Genomic DNA, 19,784 nt, shown 5'->3' with positions numbered 1-19,784 from the left:
GAAGGAATTTGATTAAATGATCTCTAAGACAAGATGGGAGGACACACGTCAGTGACAACACAAATCATGGTAATTTGTTTCACTCTGATGAACCTCCTGATATTTTATCGATCTGGTGCTTCGAATTCTTACACAGTTGTGGCATAAAAATACCCTGAGCTGGCAGGATGATGTGCGTTGTTTTTTTTACTGGCTCTCTCCGTGGTTTTGGTGTTGTGTTGCTGTGGTGTTAGATCATACTGCAAATGTTATTCAAGTGGCCATTAAATGTTTGTGTTGGCTGTTCTGAGGTGGTTGTGCTGCTGAGCAGTGCATCGCAGATACAGCAAATATTTCTCTTTATCTTATCACATACAGCTTTTTAGCAGGATGGACATTTAGAAATGGGAAACTTTGGGCACTGTTCAGTTTAAATGAAGTGTTATTGATTGCTGCAATGAACAGCAAAACTAAAAATGGACTAAAAATTGTTGATGGTTGTAATCGTAGGTCCTCAGGTAGATCTAGGTGGAAGAATGGAAACCTGTCATGGAAATTTATGGTTACTAAGAGAATTTCATGCTGAAAAAAGGGTAATATTTTGAAACAAAAGACTAGCAATAGGCTCATGAATTTGTGAGAGGACAAATTTACGGGCCGTACGAAAGCCTCACTCTACAGTGGAAATGAAGAGGAGGATTTTGATGTGGAGGAAGTGACCATGTAGGATGCTGACGAATCCCAAGAAGAAGTCAACTTATAGAAAATAAAGAAACTAAGCTTGAGAAGTGTGAAGGGAAGATGCTTTTTTGATTTAAATGATTATAATGAGGGATTAGGGTAGATTTTTGTCATTCTTAAAAACCAATTAGTGAAAAGGTATTTACTTAAGGAAGTCCTGGATTTGCAGCAATCCATCCAACTAAACAAGCATTTGACATAGAACCCAAAAGGTTCCTCATTGTTTGTGTTCACTGATCCAGTTTTCCCTTCAGTCATTGAATTTAAAGCATCATTTATACTCATGTGGATGTGTTGCTAATGTTAACCTACTAATTCCCTCCTTCCTGTCCAGCAGAACCATCCGTCCGGAGCACTTGGTGCGCTCTGTGTACAAGGCGACTGGATGTTCGGACAATCCCAACCTCAAAGTGATCTACCTGGAGCATGTGGTTGTACGCATAACAATCACGCACCCTCGTCGTGGGGATCTGTCGATCAACCTGACCTCTCCGTCGGGGACCAAGTCGCAGCTGCTCGCCAACAGGTACAGAACAGAAAAAGCCGTGGACGGTCAACTGTGTTCATTTTTAAAGATGCTGTCAAACCTGGTTGTATTGTTGAGGTCCAGCTGTCATTATTGATGACAGAATTTGTAACATCTTCTAGATGAATTGGGACATTTAGGCATCTTGTGAAATAGAAAAGAAACTCTTATTTCAGCTGCAATTTTTCAAAAATGTAAACGCTTGTGAGGACTCGATACTTTAATGTGGATGTTTGACAATGAAACAGATTCAGGTTTTGTAGGCCATCTTCCTCACATTCAGCTTTTCTGCTCTGTCCTACACGCTTTTTTTCTGATTTCCACTCCACGTCACAGAGCTACTTGTTTTTAAACATCGTTGCAGATAATTTGCCAGCATGTTGAGGGTTGTTTTCCATTTGGAAGACACATTTATGCACACGCTTTAACTTCCTGGCTTGCATCTAGAGATGCTGCTTCAGTATTTCCACATAAACTTCTTTCCTCATGATGCCATCTATTTTGTGAAGTGCACCAGTCCCTCCCACAGCGAATCACCCAAACAACATGATGCTGCTACCCTCATACTTCTCATTCTGGATGGGGTTGTCAGGCTTGCAGCCTTCCCTCTTTTTCATAAGGCAAAACATTAAAATTTTACTTTAATCAGAAAACAAGGACGACATAAAAATCCAGACTACAGTTTGCAAATTTCAGCAGATGTTGGCAAGGAACTTGTTTTACTGTAGCGCCATCTTCCATCTTCATCCAGCGTCTTCACAAGGCCTTTTGCTTTTGTTTTAGGGTTGATCCAAGCATTTTAGCCCAAAACACATTCCTATCTGGGACATTGAACCTGTCTGCTTACTGTGTAGTTTAATGGCACAGACATTTCCATGCTGTTTGTACTTGAATATGATAATTTGCATGGATGAATGTGGAACATTCAGGCATTTGAAAATTGAAGCCAAGGATGAATCACATCTTTTGAGGTCATTTTCTGATGTCTTAACTGGTTTATTTTGATTTTTTTCATAATGTCCCAGGAGGAGGTGGTGCGTGTTAGGTCTGCTTTTAAAAATATATCAATGGGTTTGCCTCCAGTTAACTCAAATGTTGTCAATTAACCTATAAGAAGCTCACAAAGGCTAGCACTTTTTAATTGGCACAATAACCTTAGTGTACGTAAACCTCTGATTTTTCAAAAAAGTAAAAAGAAAATATCTAGAAAAATGAAAAAATTATTTATTCTTCTGGCATTTATGGAAATATCAATTATTTGCCCAAACACAAATAATTTTTCTACAAGTAGAAAAATTAAGCCTAATTTAAGGTTAAAGCATGCGGGGAAAATATAAAAATTTTATATCAATCTAAGGTTGAATTTTTTTCTTCCTCTGTAAGTCATTATGTTTTTCACCAGCTTCACTTATCTGTCCGCGTCCCCGCCCTCCATGCTGTGGCCGCGCGCCCGGCCAGATGAGGCTGTTCTTTTACAGCTGCAGATGTTGCTAATTAAGAATGGACAACTGGGCCAACAGTTTGTATGCATGGAGAGAAGGTTTACACAGAATACTTTCTGTTTGAAGACACTGGGTCATCTCTACGTTTTCTGCTTCACATTTTAATTGCTGCACGTTGGCTTCTTCTGGATTACCTGTGACCTTTCATTGGGTTTCAAACATTAATTTGGATTTATGAGGCATTCAGGTCTACGCTGTTCCTGTAGAGAGCGCATTGTTTTGTTGTTGGGCTTTACTGCTGCAGCTTGTGTTCAGCTTTCATTGCCTTTAACTTTAATTACTGTAAACACCTTAGTTTTAGCTGAATGATTATGCCTTCTGATTGCTACTAAATTCTTCCAGACAGAATCCGGAATGCCATAGGCCACATCCCTGTTTGTGTTTATTAGAAGCTAATTCCATTTTGCTGAGTGTGAATTGTCCTGATTGCTCTGCTATTTGGAGCACTTAAGTTCATTACTAATCAGACTTGGATCTGTGGGGTGTGTGTATCCTGGCGTGCGTGTGCGTGCGTGTGTGTGGGGTGTATATTTTTAATGCACAGGTTGTTTGATCACTCCATGGAGGGCTTTAAGAATTGGGAATTCATGACCACCCACTGCTGGGGAGAGAAGGCAGCAGGCGACTGGATCCTGGAGATCTACGACTCGCCCTCTCAACTCCGCAGCCAGAAAGTGCCTGGTAAAAACTGCACTGCTGTTAACTGGTATCAAAAATTTGGTTCAGCAGGATTTTAACTACATTTTTGTTAGGAATGTGAGCAGTCTGTAGCAAACATTTGACCTGGATGCAAACTTAATCAAATTTTCAGAGCATTAAATGAGAATTTTGTGAAAATTTCCCGTCCCATTGTTTATTTAAATCTGGAACACTTTTGAAAGATGTGAACATTTGACTTGCAGGACACAGAACTCAATAAGGGAAACATGTAGTAATCCTGGTCAGTCGAAGGTAATTCCTGCCTGGGGTTGATCTTCACCAGGAGTCTGTGTTACACAGGGAAGCTGAAGGAGTGGTCTCTGGTGTTGTATGGCACCTCTGTCCATCCCGTACTCCACTCAGCAAAAGGATCGCTTCACAGACTCATTGCAGCCTGAGGAGGAGTTCACTGAGGAGTACAACGGTGAATTATACAAAACACACTGCAGCATCACCATAAATTAAAAAAAAAATCAGGTTTAATAGTTTTTTTTAATATACTGGGAGTTTGTGTGGCTTAATGGACTGAACTGGCTTATTTTTGATAGAAAGTTATCATTAGTCAGTCCAGATGTTGTTTTTGGGGGTTTCACTGAGGGGCTTCTTCTGTCCGTATCCAGGTCCCTGTGATGCTGAATGCAATGAGAATGGCTGTGAGGGTCCCGGACCGCACCACTGCATCAACTGCCTCCACTACTTCCTCAAGTTCAAGAACAACACCAGGTCTGTCTGATTTAGAACGTTACAGAAATGTTCTTACTTTCTTTGCTTTGCAAAATATTTTAAAAATAATGATGTATTGATATTAATCTACTAGATCTACATATTGTTTTCAAGGGAAGGAATAGTGGAAAGATTCAAAGAGAACATGGATCCAAAGCTAATTTCACCTCGTTGTAAAAGAGAGAAAAGAGATGTTTGGAAAGTATTGAATGATTAAGCATATTTATTAACATGACAACCAAAATAAACTAGAAATTTGTTCTCACTTTGAACAAATTGTCGCACATTTGCCCTCACTTATTAACCCAAGAATATTTTGTCATTTATGTTTGTGGTTCAGCCACAGATCTGGAGAGACTGTGATCCGAAACGCTTCAATGTGGGTTTAAATATAAATCTTGGCAGGACTTTGCCATCCTACTGTGGTACTTACAAGTATGCCAAGTTCAAAAAGTGTTTCTTCTTGATTTATGTTTTAAATAATTTTCTTTATCCTCAATTTGCCACTTCACACCTAGACTTTATCTGTTCTGCACAGATATACACATGTTCAAACAAATTTTCAATTTCAAACCGTATTTGTATCTTTATATCAGGTTTTTAAACTGGATGTTGGCTTTGATCCCACATAAACCATGACTTTTGTTTAAAAATATATTTTTTACTACAGAATGAAAGCATCAAAGTGTTCTTTATGAAATCATCTTTAATTTTAGACATCTAAGCATGTTAGATTTTTTTTTAAATGTGATTGATCTGACAAGTTAGTGAAGATGACAGAAAAAAGCAGGAAAACAGCCCTTTGAAGCAGACTGAGCAAACTTCAGACTCTGGTCATGCAATGATCTGCGGAACATATCAATAATGAAAGCTTTAAGTTATACAAGAATTTTCAACGTAAATGTTTTGCACCCAAACTTCCTGAATGCTATAAAATGGTGAGAAAAATATCTGAACTTTTGGTCGTAGAAAAATCTGGGATTTTGAAATAGAACAACTGTGAAAACCCTCAACTACAGATAACAAATTGTTAAACAATGAAGAATACAGTAATAAATAAATAAAAATATATATTTTAAAAGATTTTTAATTTATGAAGATTGATTACAGATGATTCTGTAATCAATTTAAAATGCGTTCAGATCTTTCTGGCCTCTTGACCATAGCAGATGTAAAATAGTCATTTCTTTACACATTTCAAAACCCACAGTTTCCCCCTGTACTGTCATGCTTGCTTTATTTTTCAGAAATTCCCTGTTAACTCATTTTCACCTTACAGACAAACTTTGTTGCATTTTATAGAGATTATATGTGGTAGATTTATACAACGAAGTCCTGAGTAAAGGATTTTTCCTAATTATAAGTATGACAAGTTTGTAGTTGTAACATGAAAAAAGCAAAGCATTGCGACTTGTAAAAGGCACTGTATCTGTACCTAGCAGAAGAGTTATTTTTTAAAATTATTTTCATAAAACATCCTTAATGCACACATCACATATGTTATAGTTCATTTATATGTAGAATTGAAGCCAATAGTTGTGTAACTTTAAGGCCTAATACATTTTTTCTCCAAACATGTTGTAACTGGTTTCTATTTGTCTTTCTACTGTTCTAGTTATAGTTTCCTCAGGAAATGTTGATCCAGCTTTAAATTTTGCCTCCAACATTACTGACAAGTTGTGACTTTATCTGCATTGTCTCATCATAAATAACTTGCCCTCTGTGTGAAATAAGGACTCCTGTCTGTTTCCACAGTTTGACACTTTAGTTGTCGTTACTGTGACATGGTGGCTGTAGAGACGTTTATTCCTGTCACACTGTGTTAGTTTGTCATTTCTTGCTTCTAAATTATAAATCATAAACATGATTTGTGAGTGTGGACTGTAAATATGCAGATGTGATTTTCTTGTGTTACTCGAATCCCATTAGGATCAAAGTCTGTGGTAGCTGCCTTTGTGTTGGCGCTCCTCTGCAGATAAAAGGCAAAGCAATGCAGGTGAATGAGAACGTGAAAGCTTAGCTGAAGCTTAACATCAGCCCACTTTAGAGATGTGCTGGCCTTTTCTGCCCGCACAGGGAGGAATTGGTGAATGGAGATTGGAGGGGAGTGATGGCAGGAAGGGGCAGGATGTTCAGATAATTACAACAACACACACCTTAGATGGTCTCTGTTTATTGAAAGGTGCTGGGCTCTTTGATTAGAAGTTTTCCTTTTTTTTTGTTTTAAAACGTCTGAGACTTTCAAAGAAAAGCATGAATTATCTCATGTTTCTCTTTTCTCGTTCATAATCCCACTAAACATCTTTATTTGGATGTGTATGTGAACTCAAAATCATGGACTTCTATTGTCCAATGGGACTTTTTTTGGTTTCTATAGGAAACAAAAACGTGATGCATGAATATTTAAATCTTTAAGAGGTTTGCGTGATTGTCTGACATTGATGTTTCATTAAAGTGATGTAATCTCTAAATCTTAGAAAGTGAATCTGATTGACTTTGATTAAAAATTATAAATTATAGTTGGATTAGGATAGCATTCGCTACAAGTCGTCTGTCGGCTTCAGCTTGACGAGAAAGCGGATTCTAACAGTTCGGCACGATTGCAGTCAGCGTGTGCTTTCACACATAGATTCAGTGTCTGACATGTTCCATATGTGCTTTCTGGCAGAGGTTTCTGCAGAGTGTGACTAAGGCTTGAACTGTGTGTGTGTTCTGTGCTGCTGAGGACTTCAGAGGTCTCTCCACCTAAGGAAAGGAGCCTCTGGGTGACGAGGCGTGCTGAAGTAATCCGGCAGATGTTCACCTGCACGCACGCAAACTGGCCCATTATACCTCCACATCTGTCTGCCCCAACTCAGTGAAATATGATTATTTCTGGTTCAGCTTAACACATTTAGAGCTCGTGTTTGCCACATTATCTGTAGGATGTGGCCGAACAATGTGATCCTGTTAATATACCATTAAACTGTGTGATAGTGTTCATTATACATTTATGAGCTTTAACTCCTGTTTTAAATTTTAATGGAATCTAAACCAGAATGTTTTATTACATGCAATTAAAGCCAGATGTTTACATTCACTTTAGAATAAAACACAATCTTTTTTACAGTCTGACAATGACTTCTTAGTTTGACTGTTACTATTATCAAGTTGTTTTTTTTTTTTTATTTGCCAAATGTGTGAATAAGAGATTCTTTTGGAGTGGGATCATTTTTTTCCCCTCTCTTCAAAGTCAGACCTTTACATACACCAAGATTACTGTGCCTTAAAACAATGTGGAAAACATCAGATGATAGTAATGTTATGGCTTTTTTACATGCGAGATATTTTAATTCAGAACACTTGAGTTAATTGGACGAACACCTGTGAATGTAGTTTAGGGCAGCACCTCAAACAAACTACTCCTTTGTGTGACTGTATGGAAAAATCAAAGGAAAATGAGATTCCAGATGACTGAATGTTCCTCATTTATCTACTTTAATCAATTATTTGCAAGTATTAAAGTGCTGTACATGAGTGAGTACATCAGGAGGCAGACTTCTTGTTGCAGTGTGTGTATTAGCCTTTGACCATAAAAGGTCGCTCGGAAAAGCAGCAGCTGCTACAAACACAACATAAAACGTCCAGATTAATTGCATTTGAGGGCCAAGACTTTAATTTTTTGAGACACGTTTTATATTTGACAGTAATGACTGTTTACATTTGGATGAAGAAATATTAAACTTGCAAACCCTTAGAACATCATCCCAAGTGTGAAGCACAGTGGTGGCACTATCATGCTGTGTGAGTGTTTTGCTGCAGGAGGCACTGATGCACTAAACAAAATACGTAGCATAATGATGAAACAATAACATGTTAATATATTAAAGCAACACATCGTTAAAGTTTGGCCAAAAATGGATCTTTAAAACGGACATTGACTCTAAACAAGCCATTAAATGAAAATGTCTTGAGGACAAGAATGTAACGTTTTGGAATCGCAAAGCCCAGGTCTCAGTCACATAGAAAATTTGCTTTGAATTTTGAAAATGGGGATAATTTTGGTAATCCTAGCTGATCTAAATTAGCCTGATGTAATGTCAGGCAGGGAGGAGAGAAAACATTTTATTTAACTCTTTATGCATATAAATATTTCTGAGTTCATCTTTGTGAAGTTCTTCAACCTCTTTCTCACCTGGTTTCCCTCCTCTGCTCCCGTCTCGCCCCAGGATGTGTGTCTCTGAGTGCCCCAGTGGATTTTTCCGTGACGACAGGAAGCGCTGCAAGAAATGCTCCTCCATGTGCGAGACGTGTGTCGGCAGTCGGAGCGACCAGTGCATCTCGTGCAGGACGGGTTACCACCTCATCGAGGGCTCCAACACATGCGCTGCCAATTGTGCTGATGGCTTCTACCTTGATAGTGGTGCGCCTTTTTCTTCCTGGCTTAGCTAATGAGCAGATGGAGCGCCACATGTGGCAGAACAGTGGCGCTGCAGTTCTCTGAATAATATGATGCGTTTCCCTTCTCTCTCTGCTCTTCTTTCTGTTGAGCTGCTGTTAAATAAAGATCACTCGTTCCATAAAAACCTTTAAGAAATGAGTAGATGTGTTGGCAGTGAAGTGTTTGTTTCCAAACAAATTGTTGAGGGCAGATTGGACCAATCTTGTTAATTGTCCAGCCAGAATCCTTTTCTCTGTATTGATCGTTTGTAAGCTCATGGCCCCTGAGATAAAAGCACGGTGGAAGGTATTGCACTGTGAAAACGGTTTTCCAGAGATGGCGAAGCAAAGTAGACTTTTAGAAACATCTGTCTACCACCTGCCTTACAAAAAAAGAGTACTCTGCAAAACTGTTTTTCTACTCCTGGACTCACAGCGATGCCGTTTTACCCTTGATGTAATGTCTAGCCGTGTGTTTATTTTCCTGCACTTGCTGAATCCAATTAGGAAAAAAAAGAAAAAGCATGTGGTAGTAAAGATGTTTTACTATAAAATAACTAAACTAAAATGAAACAGACCTACAGGATTGCCTTTAGATTTTGATCAGAGTCTTTTCTGTGCATTGAGTCATTCCAAATATATTCATTTACATTATAACATAAACACTGAAAGGATCTACTGATTGATTTGCCTTATGTTTGAGACATATGCCAGTCTTGAAAGCAGATCAAGTACAAAAGACTAAAGCTTTGTAAATGACCTTTTTTTTCGTGTAAATCTTCTAATTATGAGTGTGTGTTTGCAGCCAGGTTAGTGTAAACTCTGGCTGCAGATCTGAAATGATCTGATCCAAATCCCATCGTTATTCCACCAGGCCAAGTTGAAGTGGATGCTGTTTCCTTTGAATCGGTGCCACAATTTAATGTTTGGTTTTCAAATGAGCAAACTAGTTTCCTTTTTTATCACTCTGGCAGCAAAAGGAGGTGAATTCCTCCTCCATCCATCACATCGACAGATTCATTATTTAATGTTTTTCCTTCTAAAGAACTCTAAGTGACGATAAAGTTAGATAAGCAAAGGAAATGCATCTGTTCCTTTATTGTATTATAAACTTAATTACAAACAGGGTTTCTACACAGTTCCAAGTTTGATTTTAGTCATTTGGAGATCTGGGTGAAAACAGAAAATGGACTTAAAAAAAAAGTATTTTAAGCTTATCCCATTTTCTAAAAGTTGTGTATATCCATGCATTCACAAATTCTTCCATCTATTCACCCGTTGTTCATCAATCATTCGATGTATTTGCCATCCATCCAACCGTTTATCCATCGGTGTGTCCATCCAGCCATGCATCCTTTCGTCCATCCAGTCATCCATCAATCCGTTTGTTTTTCTTTGGTTCCTCCTGACTCGCTGATGTTTTTGCAAGTTCCATATTTAAAATACTGACATTAAATTTATATACATGTTGTTTTTGGCATTCTGAAAGGAAAATATGTAGGAGCCAGAGACTTTCCTGTTTCTCAATTTATATTTCTTTCTTTTTCTCTCTTCTTTGGCAGCTGAGGATTGTGTGAAAGTGTGGCGTAACCTTTATTCTCTTTTGGTACTTGCAGAAGTGTTTCCTACATTTTCCAAAAACTGTGAAAATATATGTTTTGTTCACTAGACATGTCAGTTTTCAAGTTTTGATATTTATGTTATTCTTGAGTCTTTAATATGTTAATATTTTCTAGCAATCTTTTCTAGCACCTGTCATAAATCCTCTTGTTTTGATGACTTTTCAACCTACACATCTCACCAAATGTATGCAGGAACACTGTTTCCAGGTCAGCCCCTAATTATGATGCGGACGATGTGTGTCCTACAGATTCCAACATTTGCAGAAGATGTCAGGAGAACTGTAAGAGATGTTCAGCCTCCAATATCTGCACTGAGTGTAAACCTGGGATGAGGTAAGCAAAGAAAACATGAGACTGACAATAAATTGTGTCACATTAGCTTATATTTTAACCTTTTGTAAATACATGAGACAGGGCGGTTTTACAGTTCCATATTTATTTTAATTCTTTTATAAAGATAATATGATGAGTACTTCTTACAGAACCTCTGCACATCATATGTCAAAACTGTTGCTCTTTACATTAGACAAACATTTGAATATTTCTCTTCACCTTCATTTATTGCAATGCTGGTTTTGGTTTTTGCCTACCTCACAACATTGTAACCATTTAAATACACACAGAATAGCTTTTAGATCACTTTGTTTTATGAATTTTAATGTGAATTTTTTTCTCACCTTTACATATACACTTCTGTTTTTTTGCCCTCTGGCACACTGAAATAGCTCCAATTGTATTTGCAAGAAGGAGAAAAATGTATAGTAAATTTTCCAAAATCTTCCAGATGCTCGAAGTATTCCAAGTGGGAAAGTATCCATAGGAATTTTGGAAATTTATCGGAATCTTCTGAAAATTGGGAGTAATTTGCTATGTGGCCTAAACACCTCTGCAGAAAGCAATGTGCTGTTTACTTGCTGTTGAGATATAGAATAGGAATAACCAAATGTAACCTCATAAAATCTGGTTGTTTTTTGTCAAAATGCTAAAATATATTCCCACCAACTGCATCTAAAATCCGCTTGAAGAACTATATTTTATAGTCCCCATTTTTTGCTACTTATTTTAATGTATTCCTCTGAGTAATCCATGGAAAGTTTGCAAACTTTAAATTTGCTCAAATTTTGCAACCGAAGCTGTAAAACCTGAGAGCTTAGGCACAGTGTTAGGGTGTCTCGACCCAGATACTGAACAGAGTCGTTTATCCATCCATCCATCCATCCATCCATCTTCTTCCGCTTATTCGGGGTCGGGTCGCGGAAGGGAGGCCCAGACTTCCCTCTCCCCGGCCACTTCTTTTCCTTTCGTTTAGCATTAGCATATTAATAATCATTAGTTTGAACTGAACAGATCAGACAGCTCTGCTCATTTAACTAAGTCAAACCCTTACTGTCTCATTCAGCTATGTGGTCATATTTGTATTCAAGCTATACGGAGCAGTTTAAACTTGATGGGACTCAGGTGTCGAGGAAAAAAATAAAAGTATTGATTAGAAATGTTGAGTCTTCAATACGACAAGCTTCTGCAACAGAGATAGCAAAAGAGATTTTGTCTATTTCAGGTTAATTTTCTATAGTAAGCTTTTGTTTGGTTTTGCAACATGAAATAATCAATCTTGTTTCCCTGAAAATCTTTTTTTTTAATTTTGTATTTTTTAAATTAACGTACGTTTTTGATGAGCTGTTCTGGGTTAAATGTTTCTCTTTAAAGACACTTTAGTTTAACCTCAAGTGTTTTCTAAATTTTCCATTTCATTTTGTTTGGCCCCTTCCAGAGAGGATATCATGATTTAAAGTGGTGACATTCCTCCGAGGTCATGAGGGAAACTCCTGAGAAGCGTTTAAAACACATTGCAGTCTGGAAGTCTCAAACTCAACTTTTAAGTGTTCAGTGTAGCCAGAGGTGGAGGTGGAGACACTCGGAGGCCGTAATTTCCCCGGAACGGCTTTGAGATCACAGTAAAAAAAAAAAAGGACCTTGTACACACACATGCACATGCTCAGCTTCCCCTCCTCCATTTAGTCTTGTTAAGAGCCAGGGAGGAAGAGGGGACCAGATTGTTTCTGGGAAACTTTTGCTAACGCTTTCCAGCTGTTTTTCAGCTCAGTGCAACAGACGCACCAACCTGTCCTCACTGTTACCTCACAAAAAGGGACTTTATAACCTCCAAACCTGCTTCCTAGCTGACCTCTATCCATACATCTGGCTCAAAGGCCAAAACCACTTGTAGCGTGTCAAAACAGGCTGATTTATGTTGGTCCAGAACATGCAGCAAATATTCTGCTGCTCTTCTGTGCGCCACCCAGGAGGATGATGGAGTTATAAACTAATTTTTTATTTATTCTTCCAGTCTCCAAGGACATAAATGCCAGATGACCTGTAACCCTGGAACCTATTTCAACGGCCACAGGAGGACATGCGAGCTTTGTCATCGTGCCTGTGCCACCTGTGCAGGTAGAAAGTCCAAGATTAAAAAAAACAAAAAACACAGCTACCTCAGCAACATATTTTGCTTAAAAAAATGATGTGTCTTTTAGGTACAGGTATAGAAGCATGTAGCAAGTGTGCAGATGACTACTTACTGGAGGACTGGCGATGCGTGTTAACATGCAGCCCTGGCTACTACCTGTCAGAGCAGACCTCAGACAACGGCCAGGTGCAGCGGTTCTGTAAGAAGTGAGTCTGCTCAGCAAGCATCTCTACATAATACTGACAAAAGGCCAAAATAAGATCAGGAAGAAACTCTGTGAATGTGAAGTCAAAGTATTTCTAAAAGCTCAGAATCACACATGTCGAAGGAAACTGAGCATGCAGAAAGAAAAAAAACAAACTGAATACGCAGAGTTAAAAACTGAATATTGCATCACCCAAAGAAATGTCACAGTTTAGTATAAAATCACTGAACTAGGAGTACTTTCTATGGAAATAAACACAACTGTGCCAGTTTTAATTTTCATTGCTGTCAGAGTTGGGGTTGCTCACTAGGAAAACATAAAATATTTGATGATGACGGGAAGTGTCAAAGTAACAAAACTCAGTAAATAAAGAAAACATTTTTTTAAAGTATTGATTTCTTTTTGCTTTGGGTTTATAGCAAACATAAACTCCAGATAATAGTGTATCCAGCTACTGTAAAAGAAGAAGAAAAAAAAATCATCATTTCCATCTCAACCGCAAGGTTTTATTGAGACTTGGCTGTTGTTTCTTACTGACTTGACCATCTTAGCACTTCTTTACCTTCTATTGCTTTTCATGCTGAATTAAACAAATCACCAAATATATTACAGACAGCCTTGATGCATGGCACTGCAACAGTTAAATAATATTTATTTCAGGCAGTTCTTTGATACTGCAACAGTACTAAAATAATATTTTGCAGCACTAATCAGAGTCTAGCAGCAACTACTCATTCTGAACTGTTTTCTTTGCAAAATAGTTTGTATTAAATTGTTCCACTCTTACCCATTCAACACAAAAGGCTCTTTTAAAGACTGAGATGTATTTGCTTTTATTTTTAAGTTGTTTTTATTAATGCCATAAATAGCTCAAGTCCTCACCATACATGGTAAGCATTGTATTTTATTATGTTTTTATAAAAAACTCACAAAACGTAGTTTCATTCATTTTGTGGAAGGTCATTAAAAACTCTACATTAATATAAATAAAGTCAAACTATTTTTAAGAGAAAAAACATAAAAACATATTGCACTAAAAAAATATGTGTGTCGTTTTTTAAAAAGCTGATGTTTTGGAGTTTTAACAACACAAAGCACCAAAGATCTGAAATTATAATTAAATATTCTTTATGTCTTTATGCTGCTTGGATCAGCCTTAAATGGGAAGATCAAAGATTAATATGCTGCTGGGAGAATATTTTCATGTAAGGTTTAATGGCATAAAGTGTGATTACATTTAAAACCTTTCACTTTTTGCAGTTTATGAAAACAATCTACACAGTAGCACCATGTGCTGCTGCCTGAATAAACTGTGAACAAACACATCGGTGCTCTTCTGGCTGATAATGTTTATTTTCTGCTGCCACTTTTAAGTAATGCTAAGATGTATAAAGGAGAAGTAAGAATCAACCGTAAACATCCTCTGTTAATGTTTTTTATTTTACGATCAGTTAATTTTTTTCATCAAAGCCAATCCTCGCCACAGAATCGGACATGTGTGCTGCTTTCGCTCGTTGTGATGCATTCCTTGTATTTTGCTCTCACACCTTGAATTATTTATTGCTCACCCGACCTTTTACCCTCTTCAGTTCTTTCATTCTCTGTCAGCCCCTCTCCTATCAGGAAAACCATTTTTATAGGCGTTTTCCCTATTTTCATTATTCCCAGCAGGGCAAGGGTTTTGTTGTGATCAAGATGATGTTCAGAATCTTTATCTTCTTACTTTCTCTTGTTTTTTTGTGGGAAAAAAATTTTATTGAAATGATTTTCTTAAATCCCAAAACTTTCACTAAATCTATTTTTGTTGCATAATTTTCTGATTGTTCCCTTATTTAATTTTATTTAAACCGTATCAATATAAAGAAAGTTTAATACCGTAATTAATAGTTTAGTAACGTAATTCTGGATTTAACCCTGGCCAGATGTGATAATAGCTGCTTCGAGTGCCTGGGACCCGGGGAACTGAACTGCAGCAGCTGCAACAGCGGCTACAACTTGGAGGCGGGAACCTGCGTGGTTAGCACAGTCTGCAAAGATGGTGAGTTGTCAGCTTTCTTATTAGCTACATGCTCTATATGTGTGTGTGCATTTTCAATATTAGCCGTAACATGCAAATAGGATAGATTTTCATTGTACAAGCATTTAGTATAGAAATGGGATCTTTTTAGAAATGGGAAATAAAATGTTGGATAAATTTTAGATGACCAAATAAACAGTAGAATAAATTAACAGTATTTTTGCAATGCACAGCAAAACTTGTGGCCTTTTGATAACATTTTGAGCTTTTTACTAACATCTTTGCCAACCCGCTCATTGTTGTAGCTCCAAAGCAAGCGGCCAGTCTGCCTTTGCTTTCATGCTCTGCCTTATGTGTTGCTTTCTAACAGTTTATGCCCACAACATATCATTTCTCTGGAAATACCTCACTGACAAGATCTCCATCTCTAAAACAGTTTTTCCAAGTTTCTCTCTGCACTGACCTGAAGTCCTACTTCATAACGTCTGTTTTCCCGCATTCATCTTTTTTGTTGGACATTCAGTTTTTTTCTCCTCTGCACTGTATGCTCTCTTTTCCCCTAAAACTGTGCATGTTGTGTCTATGATTCTTTAGACATAAATAGTTTTGACTAACTCACAGACCTCTCAGTCTGATGATGCTTTGACTGCAACTTGCGATTTTCTGCTTGGGCAAGAATGTTCTAGTTGATCTGAAAACACATCCGTGTGATGAGATAAAGCTCTGGAACGTGGCTTTGCTGCGTCACCTTTATGTTGACGATGATCTGTATTACTTAAAGTGCACCCTCAGTCTGTCTTTGTAAAGCAAAAGTCTCATTTTGATGATGGTTTGTCTGCAACTTTAAAATTAGAATGCTTTTATTAAAAGCCCGTGTACAGATGGAGGGTTCACTAGTTTGGAAAAATTAAATGAATATTTTTTTTGGGGGGGGGAAATCATTATTTTACTAATTGTGTGAACACTTTTTTCCCCTTTTTCTCTCTCTCTTTTCTTTCCCCCAAATCCATTTTCTGATCTTCTGACATCACTCCGCTGGACCACAATCCTTTTCCACCTCGATGAACATCCCTGTGATTGGATCAAAAAAAAAAAAACCCTCCTTCCTGTCACCTGAACATTCTCCTGACCAATCATGCAACTCTGCTTGTCGTTTTTAATGGTTCTTCCTTGTGTGTGTTTCTCTGTAATGTTTGGCCCCCTCTCCCCCTTTCCCTCCTGCTGCATCTCCTCTTCCTGGTCTGTGGAAAGCAAATGAAGAATCTTGGGCGGAAGGCGGTTTCTGCGTGCTCGTTAAAAAGAACAATCTCTGCCAGAGGAGAGTGCTGCAGCAGCTGTGCTGCAGAACGTGCTCGCAAAAGGGGTGACGGGACGCCGCCACCGGGCGCGAGAGGGAGCACACGGAGGGGTGGGGGGGGCACGGGGGCCAACCCTCTCCTTCTTTAACTCCCCTCCTCCCTCTACCTGCCTGAGCATTCACAGTCACATAATTTATAAGAAAATCTGTGCCTCTTTAAAGGACGCATCGGAGGTGCGATGACAGGACTACAACAAACCTACCTTTTTTCAGTACTGGGACAAACACATGATCAGGGTGTGAAACGACTGGGACTTACTTCAAGAAAAATGAGCTATTGAAAACAACAACAACAAGAAAAAAAAAGCAAACAAACAAAAGAAAATAAAGGTGTTGGTATTTTGTGACCAAAGCATTGATGCCAAAATAATTGAACCTTCTTTGTATTTGTTGCCAGTGTACAGAGCATAGTTAAAAACAGGAGCCTCTCAGCCTGCAGATCTCTCAATACGTCTGTGTGCATTTTTTGTTTTGGCCCCTCTTTCTCATCTCCTTCCAGTGCTAATGACCAACAGATGGAGAAAGTGAGCATACAGTAGGAAATGCCATGGTTTTCTGCCTGTAAATATACGTCAAAGAAGGCGAGGATTAAAAAAAAAAAACCCACGTAGCTCATAATGTGAAAATAATGCGTGTCTGGGCTGATTCTGGCTGTTTGAGGGGACAAATTCACACTTTAGTACGTACCACACGCAGTACACTGATGCACATTTATATATACATATATAAATACATAAATGTCTATATTTATATATGTATATCCACACCACACACATGCACCTTTAAGCAGGAGCGCAGACACATTTATCAGCCACTACTTGAAGTTACAGACTTCGGCGTACGCCAAGACTGATGCACATTACTGAGCAGAACCAACTCTTTTCATTTACTTCAAACATCCATCTGCCTCTCTGAGTAGTGTGTATGTGGGTGTGTTTATCTTTATTGCGGTGTCCAGGAGATTGCCATTAATTCTTGATGTAAGCCCAGACGGCATTGATTCATTCAAGAGTCGATAGTCATTCTTTCCAGATCGTTCTGCAGGGAGGGGAGCTCCGCAGTAAGTTATAATGAATTTGCGGTACTAGGGATGTACCGATGCCACGTTTTCACACGTGTGACGAAGATTCATGGCCCAAAAACCTGAGGACCGAGTTTATCCACTGCAGTGACTTCACACTTCAAAGCTTCTTCCTTTACTTTGTTGGATAAGAAAACTGCAATATCTGTCAGACTTGTTACTGGGGTCTGAAATTCATTGAAATGTTGGTTACCTTTCTCCACATGCCCTGTATGACACAGCTTAAGGGAACTATTGTCCAGTAATGATATTGTATCTGTATCGGTGCATCCCTATATGTTACTGTTCTCAAATAAAATAGAGTTTTAGAAGTTTCTGCTCTCTTTATTCTGTTACAATGACAATGCACATGAACTGAGGTTCTCTGACAATTCTTACATAATATATTCATTTAATGCTGTTTGCATCTGCAGATAAAGCTCACTGAGAGGCAGTTGGACGGGAAACGGCCGTCTCACATTTCTATCCTTATTTTTCTCAATTTTAGACAAAATGAGTTTTGTTAAGCTAAAGGTATAGTCACACATTTGATTTTCTTTATTTTTCTCTAAAGGGAAGCTGTCAGTATCAGAACTCAAAACTGTGTCGAAAATTCACATAATTAAAAGAAAAAAAGTTTCAGTGATGAGCCCAATAGACGTCCGAGCTGCGCTCCCCTCCTGTCCGTCTTTGAGCTTTACCTGATGGAGCTCGTAAATTATTCCAGAAATGCTGGCTTTTAACATTGAATAAGAATAAAATAAAAAATAAGAAAAACCCCGCAAATAAACCTAAAAGGGAAAATAAAAACCTCTCTGAATGGTACTTTTTGGTGGGTGTTGATGCCTGCAGCCTGGAGCCTTTACAGTATTAGATGAGTTGTTGTACTGTGGACTGGTAATGGTTGTTGGTGATTTGTAATAAAGAAAGTCCCCTGTTTGGGTTAAAAGAAGTTAATCTTGGTCATTGTTTAAGATGACTTTTGATTGCGTGTGTGTGTGTGTGTGATAGTAGACACACACATACAGCCCCTCGTATAAAAGCTGTTTTTATTGTGTACTTGTGACATATCTGTGACAATGCATTATTAATGTTACTCAAAGTCCTAGTTTTGAAAATCTTTTTTTATTACCTTTACTTAAGTGTTCTTATTAAAATGTTTAATCTGTTTACGGTTCTGTTGTCTTCTCGGTTTTCTTTTATTCACTTTTTTTTTACCATGAAATTGTTACTGTATTAGCATCGTGAATTATTTTCTTTTTTTTTCTTTTTTTTAAAAAAGATCTTTAAATCTGCTTTTACTCTACACTGAGTTACATTTTAAAAAGTGATACGTTTTCATCAGTCAAGCTGATTTAATAAAGGCTCCACATTCCTTGAGGCTGAGTGTTTTGGAGGAGATGCAGTTTAAACTTGATATTAATATACGCAACATAAAAACTCAAACACTTTTCTCACTATCTGACAGTGGTTTTTATTCAATTAAATGTAGAGGCTTACATACATTTTCTCAGTATTTCTCTTTGAACTTGACTTGATTCTAAGCTTTTTGGTTTTCCTTCCTCACTAGACTTCTGCTCCATTCCTCCTGATAGAAATGATGTAACTCATCTTACTCTCATGCATACCTTTTCAGATCTGCCCACAACTTCTCATTGCTTTGTGACAGCCTTTCCAAAACATTGACTTTCTTATCCTTAAGCCACTTTATAATAAATGCATTTATATGCTTGTGGTCTTTATCAATTTTCAAGGCTCATTTGTGCCCAAACTCTTATCTTCTTGGCTGATAAATTGAGATGTTGTCCAATGTTTCCACATATTTTGCTCATCATGCCAGCTTTTTTGGCCATTCCCTCTTACTTAAATCTGCCTCTTTCCTCCGAATGTGGTCATTACGTCTAATCCTCACCAAATACAACAGTAACATAGAATGTTCAGTCTTGATAACATGGAAATAAATTGTTTATGAATTTTGTTGACTTTATTGATCAAAGTTACATCGGGATGTGACGTGTCGGGAATCTTTAATCACATCAAACTTGTTTCAGAAAACCGTAGTTTCTGACGGCGGATCCTCTGGGAATTGTTAAATATAAACTCACTTTTCATCAATCATGATTTCAAAGCATGCACATTGACCTAGTGGGATCTAGTGGATTTGATGCATAGTAAACAGTTTTCCCCTTATAGCTGATTCCTAAATGTCTGCTCAAAAACAAGCCATGTACTGTAAGTACAGTAGTTATGATGGGTGTAAGAATATAAAATCCCTAAAGGATTTTTGGAAACTTTAAACCTCTTAAATAGATGATTAATGGTATTAACATGATTTTAATGCACGGTCTAGACCAACAAGACTGGGACATTGTGTGAAATACACTGACTGCCTTGTAAAGATAATATTACCCCTTTAACTTTCTTTCTTTGATAATTACAGCCACAAATTACAATTGACTTTATTAGG

General features: G+C 37.8%; 1 protein-coding gene across 1 annotated transcript in view; it reads left to right on the top strand.

Moving 5' to 3' along the window:
* pcsk5b (proprotein convertase subtilisin/kexin type 5b) overlaps positions 1–18,692 on the top strand; it is a 65,240-nt gene extending 46,548 nt beyond the window's left edge. Inside the window, 11 exon segments of the mRNA XM_032578252.1 lie at positions 1,058–1,246; positions 3,293–3,429; positions 3,748–3,796; positions 3,798–3,871; positions 4,068–4,170; positions 8,379–8,572; positions 10,460–10,544; positions 12,559–12,662; positions 12,746–12,884; positions 14,806–14,921; positions 16,152–18,692. Of these exon segments, the coding sequence (XP_032434143.1) occupies positions 1,058–1,246; positions 3,293–3,429; positions 3,748–3,796; positions 3,798–3,871; positions 4,068–4,170; positions 8,379–8,572; positions 10,460–10,544; positions 12,559–12,662; positions 12,746–12,884; positions 14,806–14,921; positions 16,152–16,267 (1,306 nt within the window). The 3' untranslated portion in view covers positions 16,268–18,692.
* The last annotated feature ends 1,092 nt before the right edge of the window (positions 18,693–19,784 follow it).

Source organism: Xiphophorus hellerii, chromosome 12, assembly GCF_003331165.1.
Source record: "Xiphophorus hellerii strain 12219 chromosome 12, Xiphophorus_hellerii-4.1, whole genome shotgun sequence".
Classification (NCBI taxonomy): domain Eukaryota; kingdom Metazoa; phylum Chordata; class Actinopteri; order Cyprinodontiformes; family Poeciliidae; genus Xiphophorus; species Xiphophorus hellerii.
Note: the sequence above shows the minus strand (reverse complement) of the source record. Positions and strands in the feature narration are given on the sequence as shown.